The following is a 17,976-nucleotide window of genomic DNA, read 5'->3' as shown; positions in this document are numbered from 1 at the left end:
ATATTTAAGTAGGTGGCTGAGCCTAGATGAAAATGGAAAAAAGTTAATAACCAAACAAGTTCTATTTTGAAGATATTATGTTAAATTATTTTTAAAAAATATTTCGCAGTTAAATGTCACATTATAATGACACAGCAACATGATGACACCACCTACTTCCTCTTCCTTAAATCACTTCCTCATTGTGTTATTTTAACATATGAGCAAATGTTCTGAGAATTCTGACCAGAAAAAGACGATTACGGCTCAAAATGAGCTTTTTCACTAGCAAAATGCTTAAGGAAATGGAGCTATAGAAGAAAAACAATCTACGTGACGGCTAAAGTCCCTTCCAACTCTAACAGTCCATGATTTTAAAAACATTCCATTGAAGTCTGTTAGTCTCTTGATTCTTCCCTTTCCCAATCCCTCCACCCTAAAGAACATGCATTCTGCTTCATTTCACTATAAAGCAAACTCATTAATTCATTAATATTCACCAGCATGTCCTTAACACACCCAGTTTATTTATTGCCACCCCTTTCCAAAACCCAAATCTCTTCTCTCCTCTGGAGTCTTTATTTTGGTTTGATCCTTTATTTATCTGGCAAACTTCTTAAAATATTTCAAATACAGACCAGATGTCACCTTGTCTGTGAAATCATCCCCTACCACCTCAGAGTGCCAGTCCATGCAAGGCTCTCCATGCCATCTACTCCAACAATCTTTCAGCTCTGTTGTTTACATAACTCCTAAGATTTTTTCCAAAAATAATAACTCCCTCCCCCATTTAAGTCTATAAAATTTTTCATAATTTAAGTAATTCCAAAATACAACTTCCAGCATATTAATTTTTAAACTACTAGTAACTAAAATACATCCAATGAAATCTAAGTGCTGTAAAACCTAACACATCATCTATTTAAAATAAATAAATAAGCCTTTTAAAAGCCAGAAATTTAATGCCATGCTTTTTTTGTTTGTTTTGAGGTACTGGGGGCTGGGGATTGAACCTGGGACCTCACATGTGGGAAGCTGGTGCTCAACCACTGAGCCACACTGGCTTCCCTGAGTTGTTTTTTTTTTACCCCTTTTGTTTTGCTTGTTGTTTTTGTTTTATCAGGAACTGAACCTGGGACCTTCCATATGGGAGGCGGGAGCTTAACCACTTGAGCCACATCCATTCCCAAATGCCATGCTTTCTCTCTGTGACCTCAATTTCCTCATTTTCATTACACTTCCCCTATAGAACATTTCTATACTTGGAAGTATTTTATGATCATCCTAGTAAACTCTTCTGCAACTAAAATATATTTATAAACTGAATAACCATGAGACCTTTATCCTGGATTTTCTCAATTGGTTCATGTATCCATGGATAAATATTATGTATTGCTAGAATGAGGCAAGGTTCAGCATTAATTTTATTTCAATGTTTTGTTTTACACATCTAAGCACTAAGAAACTGTGGTCACACTTAAATAGGTAGATAAAAAATATTATAACCATGCCATGTAATTCTCTGAATGCTGTTTGCTTGTTCCATCACAAAAAGTACTTTTAATGATTTCTTAGCTAACACTCAATTAATTACAGCTTTAGTTTTGTTAAGAACAAAGTGTTCATTAGAAACCAGCTGACTTACAAAAGGATTTGTTACCCGGTGGTTAGTTGTTAAAATTCACAATGCTGGTACCAATTCAGATCCATTTTGCAATTCTGAAAACCAAAAAGCTCCAGAAACAGTTTTCATAATTCACTTGGTTCAAACGTGACATGAGAAAACACTATTTACAATCTTTACTTTGATCCCTTTTACAATGAATATTCATGTGTTTTGCTTTGGAAATATTAATCTATTATATTACAGGGTTCTGTCCTAGCCCTTTCAGGGTAATACATATAATACAATAATATGGACAGTACCACCTTTCTAAAATCCAGAATATTCTGAGTTCCAAAACAATATCTGGCCCAAGGATTTTGATAAAAAACATGGATCTTATTTTCATTTGTCCCTCTGTTGGCCCAAGGGTATTTTTTTGTTGCTGTTGATTGGCTGAAACACCTCAGAGCAAAGCACCATAGTAAGATTCAGGATAGTCCAGACCAACTTCTACAATTTGTACCAATCTATCTCCTTTATTAGGCTGCACCTTTTAACCATTTCTCCTGTATGTCCTCTACACCTAAAATAGTACCTGACATGTAGGTTTTTTGCTGAACTGAAAAGTAGAGGAATACTAGGATAATAAAATCAATTTTACTACTTCCTTTTTCAGTAACATGCTCATATATGTAATAAATGAATTTTTGTTAACAACTCAATTGAAATAAAAAAACAGGTTCTAGGTTTTTAAGGCTTTCATATTTCGTGGATTTTAGGTATTTTATTCAAAATAATTACAGTAAAAAATAGGGTAAAAGACAAACTACTCTCCCATATTGTGTAACTTGTCAAGTACTTTCCAAATTCCTGTATTTCTGAGGGAACAAAAATAAAGCAAAGATGAAAATACAAAGTACTTACAATTGCAGCAATTTCAGCAGAGGTCTTATCATGTGTGGCAACAAAAATGATGGATGCCAACAAGAACACACATCCTGTTCCACAGGTAATATAAAAATCCTAAATATACATATAAAACACAAAGAATGCAAGATGGTTAGGTTAGTGGAAACAACAAATATTTTAATTTACTTTTTAAAACCTTTAGTGATTTACTCTTTTTTCCTTGATGCAATCCAAACTTACATATTTCATACTTGAACTTCTAACTTATCAATGAGCTGGACATTCGGTAAATATTCTATAAAGGAATACTATACAAACTTTGGACTGGGCATATTCAGCGGTATATCACAAGGTAATCTTTTAATAAAATGCTATGGGTGTTACCCCTTTTTTCTCTAGTACCTATTAAAATTATCAAAAGATTTATTACAATTCTATCTTACTTCCTATCAAAATACTCTATGCTAGGATGGCATCTTTGGGGGTACTTCAGTGCTTTAAAAGCGCTGCAAAAAAGAATCAAAGGAACAAATCATCATTAACTAAATAAAATTTTTCCAACAGTGTGTTTTTTTACACTTAAGCCCTGCCTCTGGAATAATATACTGCCTTTAACTGTTCCTAGTGAGTAATCCAAAATGAGCTTATATGGTGAGCTTATCTACTGCATAAAAGCTTCCAGATCTCATCATAATGCAACTACAACAATACAGCGCTTTCATGGGTTTCAAAGTGCTTTCTCATGCACTATCGCATAAGGTTCTCATACATTTGTCAACAGTGCTTGACATGCATACTTGATTCAAAGGGAGAAACTGGTAAAACGACAGCCACTCCAAAGGGTTTTAAGTCTGCTACTTCTTGAGTTTTCTGAAACGCAATCTCCACTAAATCTAATATCAATAAAACGATCCAACATAAAATTCCTATATTGCCAATTATTCACGTATCATTTATAAAAAAATTTAAAGTTTTCTCTTTGCTTCTAAAAGAGGTGTTGTATACAGTACTTTCTACAGTACTTATTTTTTATTTCTTTGAATAGTATTTCAAATCTGCTAGACACAAATACAAAACTCTATTTACTAATATTTGGAGTACATTAAACAAGACATCATTTTGGGAAAGAATAATGCAGTGCTCAATAAACATGAGTTCTAGAGTCAGACTAAGTTCAAATCCCAATTTCACCACTTCCTAGCTTTGTGACAGTGAACCTGTTTACTTAACTTCTCTGTGTCTCCATTCGCTTGCCTGCAAAATGGGGATAATAACTGTATCTACTTCAGAAAACAATTCTAAAGATTAATCTATGGCAGTGCTTAAATCACTGACAGGCAAAAGAGTAAATGTCCCATAAATGTTTACTACTGTTATTCTTAATAGAATCTGAGAGATGATAGCATAGGATAGAAAAGACTCTTCAAAAAGACTATTATTCCTCTGGATGCCACAGCTAATACAACAACACATGTAAAACATTTTCTCTAAAACTGAAAATCTCTTCTGCATGAAAAAGTATTTAATTTATACTAAAATACAGACAGTAAGTGATTTTCAAACCAGGCAAGCAAACACAAAATCCTTATGATGTTAGGTAGAACAGGAGACTATATATACTATGAGTACGACTATTTTACATTTTTTAAATCACCTAGGAATAGAAAGAAAAGTCTAGAGTGAAATACAACAAAATATTTACAACAGTTGTCTTAGGTTAGAGGGAAGTGAGTAATTGATTTTTTTTTCAGTATTTTAAAATACTGATTCTACAAAAACTTTAAATATTCACATTTGATGTAATAAATGTTTTCCATTCCGTTTTAGACCATTGCACTAACTGGATAATATTACAACAGTATTTCTTGACAAAAAGACCAATGTTCTTAAATACTTCAGATATAGCATTTAAATTTAAATAAAATAAATATTTCTAAAAATACTTGTATGGATAGTGATACTGTTTGTTTGCTGTTGAGAGTTAAGAAATGAGTAAATGCTTTCAACTTTTAATATTTAAAATATAAATTTATACATTAAAACTACAAATCAACAGCTCCGACACTAGATTTTCCCTTGTCCAGATCTTATAGCATACTCCTCTGTAAAAAGGAAGTTAACAACATTTTAAGGTATTATCTGCAGTCTCTTAATACATATTTCATAAAATTAAATGAGTCCTGTTGTTTATTGTCACCATTATACGGAGACTCTAATAGTGATGATGTGTGCTAAAATGCTAGGGCATTTGTACTATCGCTATTCTGCTTAAGCCGCAGGGTAGAATGCAGAGTGGAAGGGCTTTCCTGGGTTCAAATCTCAGTTTAGTTTCATCCTAGAAAAGTATACTTTTGGACAAGTTACTTAACCACCTTGAGCCTGTTTCTTCAGCAGAAAAACGGGGCAGTACCCTTCTAAGGTGTGAGGATTCTAAATCAGAGCATAAAAAGCATGCACCATGCATTAGCAGAAGCTGTTATCAGTCATGCTAAGGCAAGGGCCATACATTGGCCATACCAAGAGCTGTGTGCTTCTCCAAGAATTACCAAATACTTGATGGATTTGAGTCACGTTGCTTGCTTTCCAAGTTATTTTATTTAACTGTTTGGCATCAACTTTTTATTTCTCATTTTTCAACTGAAAATAATTTTTAAATAAAAATAGATTACCACAGCACAAAATTAAAAAGGTACAAAGGGTATACCAAAAAAAAGGGAATATCTGAGGTGTATAATCAATATAAGACCCAATGCTTGCTTCTCATTAATTTAAAATAGAATCTTACCACTTTGTTTTTATACTATTATCTCCTGTACTTAATAATTAAAATATTAATTTTCATTCTTTCTGAGATACGAGTTCTTTCCTGACATGTACAATTCTTCACAAGTGTCACTGACACTCAAATGCTATTGAATTACTTAATTCTTCACTTTCTTAAATTTTGTACCGATGTGTATTATTGCATCTGTCATCCTACAAATCCAAAATATACTCAAATAGAAGTTCAGGGTCAGCAGACTAAGTCTTTAAAATGTAGCATCTCTAATTGGTGAAAATAAAACTTCCATGTATCTTTTTATTACAAGGGCAATTTCTAAAGAACGACTTCAACAAATTCACATATGGACAACATTTCTTTAAATAAAATCAAAATAAAATATAGGTAGATTTACATGCTGTTTTATTTAAATGCTCCAGAAATATCTCACAGTAGTTCATTACTCTATCTAGCATCAAAGATGCCTAGCACATAATAGATGCACAAGGAATAACTGCCTAACTAATAAGCAATACTCTGAAATGTGAGAAATCAAAAGCTTTTAAAAAAATCCAATGTGATTAGATTAACCTATCAGTTGCAAACTTTTGGCAGTGTCTGTCCATCTCTAATTCTAATCTCACTTTCCCTCTCTATCATCCCTTTATCATTTGGCAGGAAAAATGGAGTAGACTGGAGGCAGAAATGGAACAATGGATAATGTCTTTTCATGTTGCTGTTTTGAAAGCATTACTACTTTGAATAATAAAACTACACAAGATTACAAAACAGTGATGCTCTTTATATAGGGATACATTTTTCAATGCTTACCGATGATTTTACTTTGTCGTCATCAACTTTCTCATAAACTGGAGTACAATACACAACCAGTATAAGGAGACTTAGAAGAAAGGCACTGCAGCTTACAAATTCAAAAAAGTAAAGTCCTCCACACAAAGTACACTGTGATACAACTTCTTCACAGATAAAGGCCAGCAGAGACAGCAACTACAAAAGAAACAAAGCGTTTTATGTATTTTTCAGGGAAATCTACAGTATTTAGAAAATACCACCTGCTCATTCAAGTATGTGTGAAGTAGAGACCACAGCAAACAAGATTACTGGAAAAGCATGGCGCTTCAGCCCACTCCCCTCCCAGACCCCCGCTAACCCTGACTGAGCTGAAAGCAAGTCAGCATGGCTGAAGTACAGAGTCGAAGGGAAGGGGGTGGCAACACAAAAACTGTTAAATGGAACTAGAGGGGTAAGGAGAGGCCAGATCTTAAGGTCTTCATTAAGTAGTTCAAGGAGTCTAGATTCTAAGGGTTTTTAAGTCAAAGCATTACATGATCAGGTTTATGCTTTTAGCAGTTCTTGCTAGCTACAGCATGCAGAAGGGACCAAAGGTAGGGTAAAGTCAGGGCAGACATCCAGTTGGGAAGCTTACAAAGAAAATCAGGGGGAAAGCGACCAGGCAGTAGGAATGAAGAATGGTTAATTACTGAGAAATGCAGTGAAAGTCCTTATCAAATGGGAGGAGTACAATTCAAGTGGGAGACAATACACATGTGCCTTAAACATTTTAAGTTAAAACAAAAATGCACATTTATTCACTTATGTTTCCATGTGGGGCCAAGGCCCTTTCTTTTTGCATGAGTCTACTGATTAGAATTCCACATCATCTTTTCTGCACTAACAATGTTCATAATTCACGGCCTACCACTTCCACAATGACATTATTTAAAGTGGAGCAAGATCTTGGACGCATAAGAAGCAGTATATAGGATCTTCTAAAGTTGAACTAGTTTTACAAACCTTCTACAGTTGTCTTACTCTAATTTAATTCCACAGGAAATATTTTAGCGTCTTACCTTCGTCTTTCCAAAATTTTCCATTTAGTTTTCATAGAAACAATCCCTTTTCACATTCAATTTTAGTTTGTGTAATATTTAACTGTTTAACTATACAGAATGGTTGAGATGGGAAATTTTATGTTGTGTCTATGTTCACACAAGTAAAAAAAAAAAGTGACTAAATAAACAATGACAATTAAATACAATTCATGATCCTGGATCAGGTCTAATAATGATGGAGGAGAAAATGCCCAAAGAACATTATTGGAACTGAAAAAAATTAGAATATACACAGTATGCTCTATATCAATGTTTCATTTCTTGAGCTTTATAGCTATACATAAGGTGTATATAAGCGAATGTCCTTGTACTCAGGAAATATACATGAACTGGGAAGGAGAAGGGGAGGGGGAATGGGGAAGGGGAAAGGGAGCTGAGAGAAAAGAGGAAGAGAGGGGAAAGAAAGGGAGGGGAAGAGAGGGGAGGGGAGAGAACAGAAGGGAGAACAAAGGTAGTAAAATGCTAATAGTTGGTAAATTTAGGTGTCTGGATGGGGGTACATTGGAGTTTGGTGTTTTATTTCTGTGCTGCTTTTTGCAAGTTTCCAGTAAGTCTGAAATTATTTCAAAATAAAAAGTTTAGCTATAAAACATGTATCTAGCATACACTGGTTTAAGCACCGACTGGTGCACAATACCTAGGAACAAGTCAGTATGCTCTGCACAGTGGATGCAGATGCTGGTTAACTCAAACCTGAGGGTTGCACAGCACTCCCACTGTTGTTTCTTTTTTCAGATTTATTTTATTTATTTCTCCCCACCCCTTCATTGTTTGCACTTGCTGTGTCTGTTCAGCTTCCCTGATTCTTCAGGAGGCACCGGGAACCAAACCCAGGACCTCCAATGTGGGAGGGAGACACCTAATCGTCTCAGTCACTACCGTTCCCTGCTTTGTTTTGTCTCTCATTGTGTTTTTTCTTCTTGTGTATCTTGTTGCATCATTTTGTTGCCTCAGCTTGCCATGCCTGCCCATCGCACCAGCTCGCCACCTTACTCATCCTCTTTAGGAGGCACTGGTAACCTCCACTCCCTGCTTTGCTGTGTCTCTCACTACATTTTTCTTCTTTTATCTTTTGTTGCATCAGCTTGCTGTGCCTGCCCGTCACACCATCTCACTGTCTTCTTCAGAAGGCACCAGGAACAGAACCTGGACCTCCCAAGTGGTAGGCAGTTCAGTCGCTTGAACCACAGCCACTTCCCACCACTACTGTTAATATGAAGTATTAATATACTGGAATCTCTGAAGAAATAAGCATCAAGGGTTTCTTCATTTTTTACGAGGTAAGGGTGCTGGGGAGAAAATAAATTCTGTTTTAAAGACTCTGTGACTCTGTGTATGAGAAGCCTGGGATTAAGCTGAGATGTCTAGGAGGCAAATGGATATATATGTGGATCTGGAACTCAGGAGAGAGGTATGAGACGGAGATAACGAGGTGGGAGTCTGCCAAATGACAGGATGAGATAACCTAGGAGGAGAAAAGTGGGACAATACAGACCTCTGAGGAATACCAAGATTTTAGGGATAAGCAGGGGGGAAACACCAGTAAAGGGCAATGAAGATCAGCAGTCCAGGGGTAGATGACCGAGAAAAAAAATATTTCTACAGAGAATAATCAACAGTGCCAAATATACTAATTAATTAATGTACTTAGAGGTCAAATAAAAACTTTGGAACACTGCATTAGTTAGACTGGGCTACAAGAAGGTCACTGGTAATGCCAGCAAGACAATTTCAGTATGGTCAGATTAAAGTACGGGAAGCGAATTACAGCAGTGTGCATGGGGAAGTGATGGGAAGAAGAGGCGGTAGAATAGAGAGCACAGTCCAGAAGAACAGCTGTGGGAAGTGGACATGGCTCAAGTGATAAGGCCTCCACCTACCATATAGAAGGACCTGGGTTCGATCCTTGGGAACTCCTGGTGAAAAAGAAGAGAAAGCGTGCCTGCACAGCGAGCCAGTACCAGCGAGGCAAGTTAGTACCCGCGTGGTGAGCCGAGTGCCCACATGGTGAGCCGAGTACCTATGTGGTGAGCTGAGTGCCCATGTGGTGAGCCGAGTGCCCACATGGTGAGCCAGGTGCCCGTATGAGTGCTTGCATTGCAAGCAGTACCCATGTGGTGGGCAAGCTGAGTCCCTGCTCAATAAGCCAGTACCCATGCAAGTGAGTCATGCAACAAGACGATGATGCAACAAAGGAGAGATGAAGGGGAGACTCAAAGTGAAGTGCAGCAGAAACCAGGAACTGAGGTGACACAATCGACTAGGAACCTCTCCACATCAGAGGTCCCCAGGATCGAATCCTGATGAATCCTAGAGGAGAAAGAGAAGACAAAAAGAGAAACAGATACAGAAGATCACACAGCGAATGGACAGACAGCAAAAACACAAGGAGGGGGAGAAAAAAAAAAAGAAGTACAGTTGCAAGAGAGTGACCACATAGCGCAGTAGTGGGTGAGGCAAAGGGAAGGGAATCTGAACCTGGGAAAAACTAAGTATGTTTAAGTGCTTTGCCAAAAAACAATAAAATTGGTTGGGTCTAAAGGAATAGAGTGAGCTCTAAAGACAGAATTCAGATACAGGGCTGACTCTACTCTAGAAATAAGAGGGGAGAGAGAGAAGAACGGTCCACTTGGGCAGTTTCTGGGTTTTGTGGAAGCTAAGGGAGTTTCTTTCTGAAAAGTAAATTTACCAAAACAACTGGTGACCGAGTCAAAACCTAAAAAGCCATCTCGCCCAAGCCAAGCCTGTAGAAGCAACTAGATACAATAATGGTGACATGATTGCTACCAAAATTAGCAGATATATTTCATAGTATATAGCAAACATTTAACCCTACAAAACATTCTCATTAAAAAGAGGTCAATGGCACAGCCTCTGAAAAACTGTTTGGCAGTTTTGAAAAAAAACTAAACATGAATTACCATATGACCCAGCAACTGTACTCTTGGGCATTTATCCCAGAGAAATGAACACTTATGGTTCATGCAAAAACTGATATGTGAATGTTCATAATTGTATTAATAGGCCAAAAAGGGAAACAATTCAGATGTCCTCTAATGGATGAACAGTTAAAAAACAACTATGGGATATCCATACCATGGAAAACTACTCAGTAATAACAAAGAAACAATTTACACAACAAACTAGATGAATCTCCAGACATTATACAGAGTGAAAAGGAAAAAAAAAGTTACATGCTGTATGTTTCATTTATATCATTTTCTTGAAATAAAAGTGACAGAGATGGAGAACAAATCAGTGCTTGCCCTGTGGTGACTGTGTTGGTGATCGCACAGATATATATGTGATAACACTGCATAGAACTATACACATTCACAAACACTAATGAGTGTGCAGGACCTCCCTGTACATTTCTTTTACAATTTCCTGTCAATCTATTATTATTATCACTATTTAATTTTAAAGATTGAATCTACATTGGTATCTACGCTTCTAAGTAAACCTTTACTTCACACTCCTATTGAATACAAAATTCAGTATCCCCACAACTGCAAAGAATCTATTTAATGATGAAAAGAGCCTATTGCTATGATTTCCTGTATGTTAGTGTGGCATAAAATAGCCCAGCATATACCACACAATTCCTGCAGGAAAATGTTAGGTGAGACTTCTCATCTTTAGAACATAGGATATAAAGTGACACACCAAGAAAAATCCCAGAAGGTCACTGTGTAAAGGTAACTTCCTTATTCTCCTGCAAATATAATTACAGAATGAGTTTTTACATGACTTTAGTATAATAAAATACTAAATGTCTAATATTTCGTTTCCTTTATTCTTGCTTCTGTTAAATCATGTTCATGTTCTATGGAATTTCTCAAGAAATTTGCAAAATACATTTGAAGTAGTAAGACTCAATTAACTCTGAGAAGATATCAGTCTACAACAGTAAAATTTGACAGTAGTTGATCTTGAACAATTTTCATTACAATAATTAGGTTATCAGGTACACTCATTTGGAAATGCTACATGACAATAAAACCTTATTCAAAACGTAAGAAAAAAATAAAACTTATTCAGACTGGAAAGGACTACTAGTCTAATCTCAGTAAGAAAGGGGCGGATCCAGCTCATCCAGAAGTAGCCCGTTTCAAGTCATTAAAAGCCCTGCTCCAAATTTATCTAACAGCAGTCGTTAATTCCTTGATCTTCAGAGCAGTATCAAGAGGCAGGTTCTGCACAGACATTACGAGAAACTTTGGGGGTACAATATCAAGTCCTATTCCCAAAGGGAAGAAGTTAGCACTACAAGCTGTATTCAATATGAAATTCTCCCATCTCCCATCTCTGATGCTACTAACCTATTTTTTTTTTTTAAGATTTCTCCACCCCACCCTCCTCATTTGTCTGCTGTGTCCATTCGCCATGTAGTCTTCTGTGTTTGCTTGTCTTCTCTTTAGGCAGCACCAGGAACCAATCCTGGGACCTCCCAGAGTGGGAAAGAGGTGCTCAATCTCTTGTGGCTGGTCTGCTGCGTCTCTTACCGTCTCTCCTCTGTCTCTTTTTGTTGCATCACCTTGTTGAGCCAGCTCTCCACATGAGCGAGCACTTCGTGCAGGCCAGCTTGCCTTCACTAGGAGGTCCCAGGAATTGAACCCTGGACATTCTTGTAGACAGGAGGCGAATCGCTTAAGCCACATCCATTTCCCCTAACCTTCTTTTATAATCTCCCACACCACTATACAGTATCTAGTACAAAGTAAAATGTATTTGAATATGAGTACCCCATACTGTAATATGTACAGGAATATATAACAACAGAGCACAAAGTCAACATATGAGGAAAGAGAGAACAAAAAAGCAAAATCATCCCCATTCTTTACATTGTTCTATTTGTCTTATTTTTCAGATACAGAAACAACATGGAATTTTCATAAAACTGTCCAGAGTACTCTTAGAAAGAGTCCCCCTTCAATGGACACAACGGATACCTGTTCTCTCTTTTCAGGTAATCTGAGTAATTTGACTGTGAGATCGCCTATAAGCTGCAGCCTCAAGAAATCAACCCTGGTGTGACTTCCTTCCTAGCTACCAACCTCCCATCACACTGATGTTGACTTGACCAGAGATGACCTCGAGGCCCAACAAAATTGAGCACAACTTACACAGGGGGTTTTGGTTGTTGTTGTTGTTTTCTTTTTGTTGGTTTTTTTTTTTTTTTTTTTTTGAGGTAAGGGCCAGGGATTGAACCCAGGACCTCGTATGTGGGAAGCCAGTGCTCAACCACTGAGCCACACTGGCTCCGAGTTGGTTTTTTCATTTGTTTGCTTCTTGTTGTTGTTGTTTTATTTTTAGGAGGCACCAGGGACCAAACCTAGGACCTCTCATGTGGGAAGCAGGCATTCAACCACTTGAGCCACATTCACTTCCACTCTGGTTCTTGATCTTAAACTTAAGGGCCGATTCTGACCAGAAAGCCCATCAAATCAATGCTTCAACATCCAAGTTGCAGTTTAATCATTTTGGCTACTGCTCTTTAATCTTCCTCTAGCATGCAGGAATCCAAGGAATATAAAAGCTCTGGTTGTGTAGGGAACTGCAGTTACTTCCACGTTCTTGGAACAAGTTTCTAAAAATTCAATTCCAAAGTCACAGTTATTTGTACTGTCATCCAGTATTAACCTAGGAATTTTCAGCAATACTAGTACTGAGTATTTTATTTCATTTCATTTTGGTAGCTTGATTTTAATGTTATTCTTCTCCAGATTTATTGATGGCTATTTTGTTATGTCTAGTTTATATATTTGTCTTCAATACTTTTGTTTTTTTTGGTTGCTGAAAACTCCAAGAGAGTTCTCATAATTCTCTACAGATTTCTTACAGCTTCCTATTAGTGGCTTCTTAATTTGACAATCATTCAGATCATTAAACATTTTAATATCTTCTATCCTGGGACTATCGTTGTTAACATTATCTTAATGCCTGTGAGTCATAAAGATTTGGCAAAAACTCTTCCACAGACTTAAAAACAAGTTTTAAAGTTATGTTTCTGTACATCTAATACATAATATCTTCTTGGCCATTATTTGGACAAAGATAATATATTAAAAAATATTGGGACCAAAAATGCACTTGTTTCTTGCCCACAGAAAGAGATGTATATTTTTTAATTTGGTGTTTATTTTGGTTACACTGAATACAGATTTGCTAAGATGTTATTATTTTTTTTAATAACATTTATATTGTTTAAAAAAAACAAAATCGTATTTTATGCTACCTAACTGAGTATTCATTTTATGTACAGGGCAAAAAACCCAACATACAAGAAACAATCAGAAAATCTCAGGAAAATGTTCAGATACACCTGTGGGTAAAAGCAGTTGGAGAATAATAAGTGGAAAAGCAGGACTCAAACAAGGTCCAAGAGACACACAGATAGGGGACATTCCAGGTGGGGGAGAATAAAGAACCAATTCACGAAGGCGAGAATTTATATGGTAAGCCCAAGGAGTAACAAGGCAACTGGCCTAACTGGACGAGGAGTGAGAGAAAGCTGGTTACGGAGCTGGGTGCAGTCACGTGATGATCAGGAAAGAGACTGGACTTCTAGATGAGGCAACAGGGAACCCTATCTGGTTTGGTTAAGTTAGAAGGCAGGGGCGGCAGGGAGTGGAGGACCGGCCAGGCCTGCCAGAATACCACGATGCAAGAGGGGAGGGAGAGAGCAACCAGCACAAGTCACGGGAAGTCCTAAAAAATTTAAAAATTAAAAGAAAGAGTGAGGGAGAGAAAGAGCAAGAGTGAGAAGGAAAGAAAAAAATGAAAGGAATCTTAGGAAAGCCCCTTAAAAAGTAAACATATTCTAAACTGTTAGGATGCTGGAGAGTGACAGTGTGTCTTGAGGGAGTGTTCTTTTTATTTTAGTAAAGTCACTGTTTTTTTGTGTGTTAGAAAAGAAAAAAAAGTGAAAGTTGAGGGAAGAAAGAATTTCAAGACATGGGTAGTAACCAGCTTCAAATACCAAACTGGTCAAGGATTGGATGGAGCAGGGAAAAGGTCACTGAATTAGATAAGAAGTTAATGACGAACGTACCCATAGATAAAAAAAGCTCAATTAATTTTTTCCGGTAAACAATTATGCTCTCAATAGCATGAAGTCATCATAATACTGCTTACTGAATATTAAGTCCTGACTATTAAGTACCTAACAACTATATGCCCAATGTGGCTTCTTCTAACAACATTAAGTATTACCCACCTATAATTAAGGTAATTATCAAGCTTTTCCAGTTGGGAAGGCCCTGGGAGTAGAGTCTCCCACCCTCTTCTTAAGAAAAGATGATGAAATTAAGCTTCTGACAGGCTAAGTCACAAATAAGTCAGGCACAGACAAGATCCCAGGGCTCCTGAAACTCACCAAGTATGTGACCCTACCATAAAACATGGTCTATTGAGTTCATTTTATGAGCAGAAAGTTTGCGTAGGCTTTTTCTGTAAGACTGGGTTCTTAAAAGTTATAGCCCTAATTTTATGTATTTCCCTTTTTGTTGATAAGTCATAAATTAAAAACAATTTGCTAGGAGCAACATATTTGGGAAGTCTGAGTGACTAAAAGATGGCATTACCCACAGCTCTCTCCATTTTAGTTTCACTACCTTTTCTAAAATTTCAGGCTGCCTTAAAATTAATATTATATTAAATACTAATCCTCCATCATCTGTCTCTAACCATCTACCAGATTCTTTATATAAAGAACTTTTTAATGATTGCCATTAATTAAAAGACCACCTACAAAATTCTACAATTTATGAATTAATGAACTTATTAAAAACCTTATAAAGTTACATAAAGGTTCAAGTGAAAAAAAAAAAATCTGTCAGTCTGAAGAAGTAGGATAGGCCTCCCCTGCCTTAGTCAAACATTTACTCTTCCAAGTGTTTAAAGATCTAATTTGCTGACATTATGGATCTTCCTCAAGGTAAAAAACAGAGCATTTCAATTCAGTACATATCAATTTTCAAATTTACGTGATGAAAAAAAGCACTTATTATAGACTAGATAAATTACTTCTAAATTACTTGTATTTGCCACAAAAATAACATTATTATAACGTAATGAAATGAAATCCCTGATGAATCCTACAAAAAATTGCTTTCTTGAAAAACTAGAATCATAGTAGAGCACAGCCATCAGGACATTCAACTGGTACCATAAACACAATGTAGAGCTTGTTGAGAGAATATTGCAAATATTTAGGTAATTGCAGCTTATTAGCAAGTAATTAGTTTGCAAAATCTCAATCCCAACCTTTAAAAAATGCACAAAAAATAAATTAATGGCATTAAAAACAAATCTAAGAATAGAATAAACTGATAAACGGCATATCTTTAGGATTCCAGTGACTTTGCACGTTGAATTCTTAGCTGAGTGGTAGAAGGGGGTGGATGGTAGTTAAGGATGCTTATATTGTGGACCGGCCTTTGACAGAATTAAAGTAATAAATAGTAGACAGAGCCATGTACAAGCCAAGATTTAGAAAAGTTACGATCTTTTATCTCTAACCCCTCCCTCTGTGTTTACTGGTTGTTATTTACCTCTTGGCATCTGGCTCTATTAACAGCACACCATGCAGCCCCTCAGAGATTTGAAAAAAAAATCGCAGGAAAGGAAAGAACCTCGGAGGTAATCCAATTCAACCTCCTAGGACTCTGACACATGTACAAGGTGTCTGGTTTTTAAGATCTACAGCAGGGTTCCTTTCTCTTTTGGACTCTTTCTAGAATCTGGTGAGATTTATGGACCCCGAATAAAATACCCAAACACATAAACGTACATTGTGAATAAAATCTCATGGGATTTGCAGGTCCCTTGTTAAATACACCTAATCTTCTGATAAGGATCTTCTGTGAGTTTCTCCATTACATGTGTTTCATGTAATGTGTTTTTGAACTCTGCAATTCTAGTTAATCTTAAAACTAAAATCACCTAAAGAAAGATGTAAAGGTAGAGCTGCATTACAGCAAAAAACAAAAGAAACAAAAAAACAAAAACAAAAACAAAAACGAACTTGCATGTTGCCCCAGGCAGCATGACAGTTTTTATTTACTTCTTTGGGACGTACTGGATTAACACTCCTCTTCTCCACATCCAAGTAAAAAGCTATCCCCAAAACTGCTAGTTGCATTCTATTCCAAGGATATGGAATTACAGTCTACTAAACTATAAATAAGGTAAGGCGAAATTTTACTTTAGCTTTGCCACTTTCTGTTCAGAAAGGAAAAATAAAGGCAACTGAAAACAGGGCATTTAGTGGAGAGCAAATACACATCATCTTTTGAGAGCAAGAATGAACACTAATACTTTTCTGGTCTAAAGAATTCTACTCTTCACGTAGAAACGTTTTAGTTCTAATGCAGAGAAACAGCTGCTATCTGAAAGTCACGTGACAGCCGACAGGAGGAAGATCCGAAGGAAGAACACTCTGCGTGGAGGGAACACCTTGTGCAAATAAGCAGTGGTAGGAAGGCGGCCCTGGTGCCTGATAAGAGCCTAAAGGTGGGAGGCCATCTCCCCCCGGGAAGATGGAGAGAAGACCCTCTCCGGTTCTGAAGGCCACGCTGTCACTTGCCTCCAAGTGATTTCCCAGTCATCCCCGGACGTAACTGCTTTGCTGGCTAAAAAGTAGTGCCAGGTTTCTGACTGCCGTTTTTCTATTCAATAAAGTAGGTCAACTGAGTTCTAAGAATTTACGTTCTCATCATCCGAGTTCTGAGAATTTTAGGTTCTTCCCAAGGAAACCGATGAGCTATATTCTTACAGTACCCACCCTGGTCCTCTGGTGGAAAACGTGTTGCTCGACTGTGATCCACACAGGCCACCAGAGCTCAACTGTCATTTAAATCTCAAAGCCGTTTTGATATTTTCACTAAGAGGTTTAAGACACCTTAACTGCCTCAAGCAAAAGTGAAATTCCATGAAATGAAAAGAGAAGCAAGCATGCCATGCCCCAGTTCTGCTACGCGCACTCACACAAAAAAGGATGCCCTTTCACTTTCTATCTCAGACACACACACACGACCCATTCAGAAATAATAACCATTTTCCAGTCCCTTTATCAGACACACTTCAAGGCCGTGCGTGGTAGCGGAAGACCGCTCGCCAAGTTTAGCCTCCACGCACTCGCACCAGGAAAACCGCAAGAATCGGGGGAAAAGATAAGCAAAAAGCACTTGGTAATTGCAGAGAGCCACTCTGGGCGATAACGCAGATTACCAGCTGGGAGGAGAGGGGAAGGTCCCCAACGAGGATGAGTTCGAGAGGCTGACAGGAGTCTCCTCCGACGCATTTCCTGGCCCTGCCGCGTAAGCTCGGGGGCGCTGGGTCGCCGTCGGGGGCTCCGGAGCGGGCAGCCCCGGGGGGCGGGGGGCGACTAGGGGGGGGAAGGCCTTCCGCCCCGGGCTGAAGGAAGGAACCGGGCTGGGGCAACGGCCGCCTCCTGGCCAGTTACTGGAGAAGCAGCAACCCCGGGGTCTCCGCGGCCCACCCCCCTGCCCGGCGGCGGACTCACCAGCTGCGAGCCTTTGAGCGCGCCCCGCTGCCACGGGAGCCGACCGAGGGAGAGGCAGGAGGCCAGGCCTCGCCGGGCGCCCCGAGCGGGGCCCGGGTTCTCCTCGGTGGTGGGGCCGTACACCTCGCCGTTCTCCATCGCCCAGGGCCCGGGAGCTCCGCGGCCGCAGCTGCAGCGTCGGACCTGGGCGATTCCAGAAGGCCGCGGGACTGCACGGCCCGACGTCACTTCCGGAGCCTCGCACCCCGCTTCCTGGAGGCGCCGCCCGCCCTCGCCACGC

The 17,976-nt window shown here is 38.3% G+C and overlaps 1 protein-coding gene across 1 annotated transcript in view; it reads right to left on the bottom strand.

The window, feature by feature from the left end:
* CMTM6 (CKLF like MARVEL transmembrane domain containing 6) overlaps positions 1 to 17,976 on the bottom strand; it is a 21,169-nt gene extending 3,193 nt beyond the window's left edge. The window contains exons 1-3 of the mRNA XM_004471110.5: positions 17,697 to 17,976; positions 6,087 to 6,263; positions 2,510 to 2,608 (exon numbers count right to left, since the gene is read on the bottom strand). Of these exons, the coding sequence (XP_004471167.1) occupies positions 2,510 to 2,608; positions 6,087 to 6,263; positions 17,697 to 17,834 (414 nt within the window). The 5' untranslated portion in view covers positions 17,835 to 17,976. The remainder of the gene's footprint in view (positions 1 to 2,509; positions 2,609 to 6,086; positions 6,264 to 17,696) is intronic.

This window comes from Dasypus novemcinctus, chromosome 31 (assembly GCF_030445035.2).
Source record: "Dasypus novemcinctus isolate mDasNov1 chromosome 31, mDasNov1.1.hap2, whole genome shotgun sequence".
Taxonomy (NCBI): Eukaryota; Metazoa; Chordata; class Mammalia; order Cingulata; family Dasypodidae; genus Dasypus; species Dasypus novemcinctus.
Note: the sequence above shows the minus strand (reverse complement) of the source record. Positions and strands in the feature narration are given on the sequence as shown.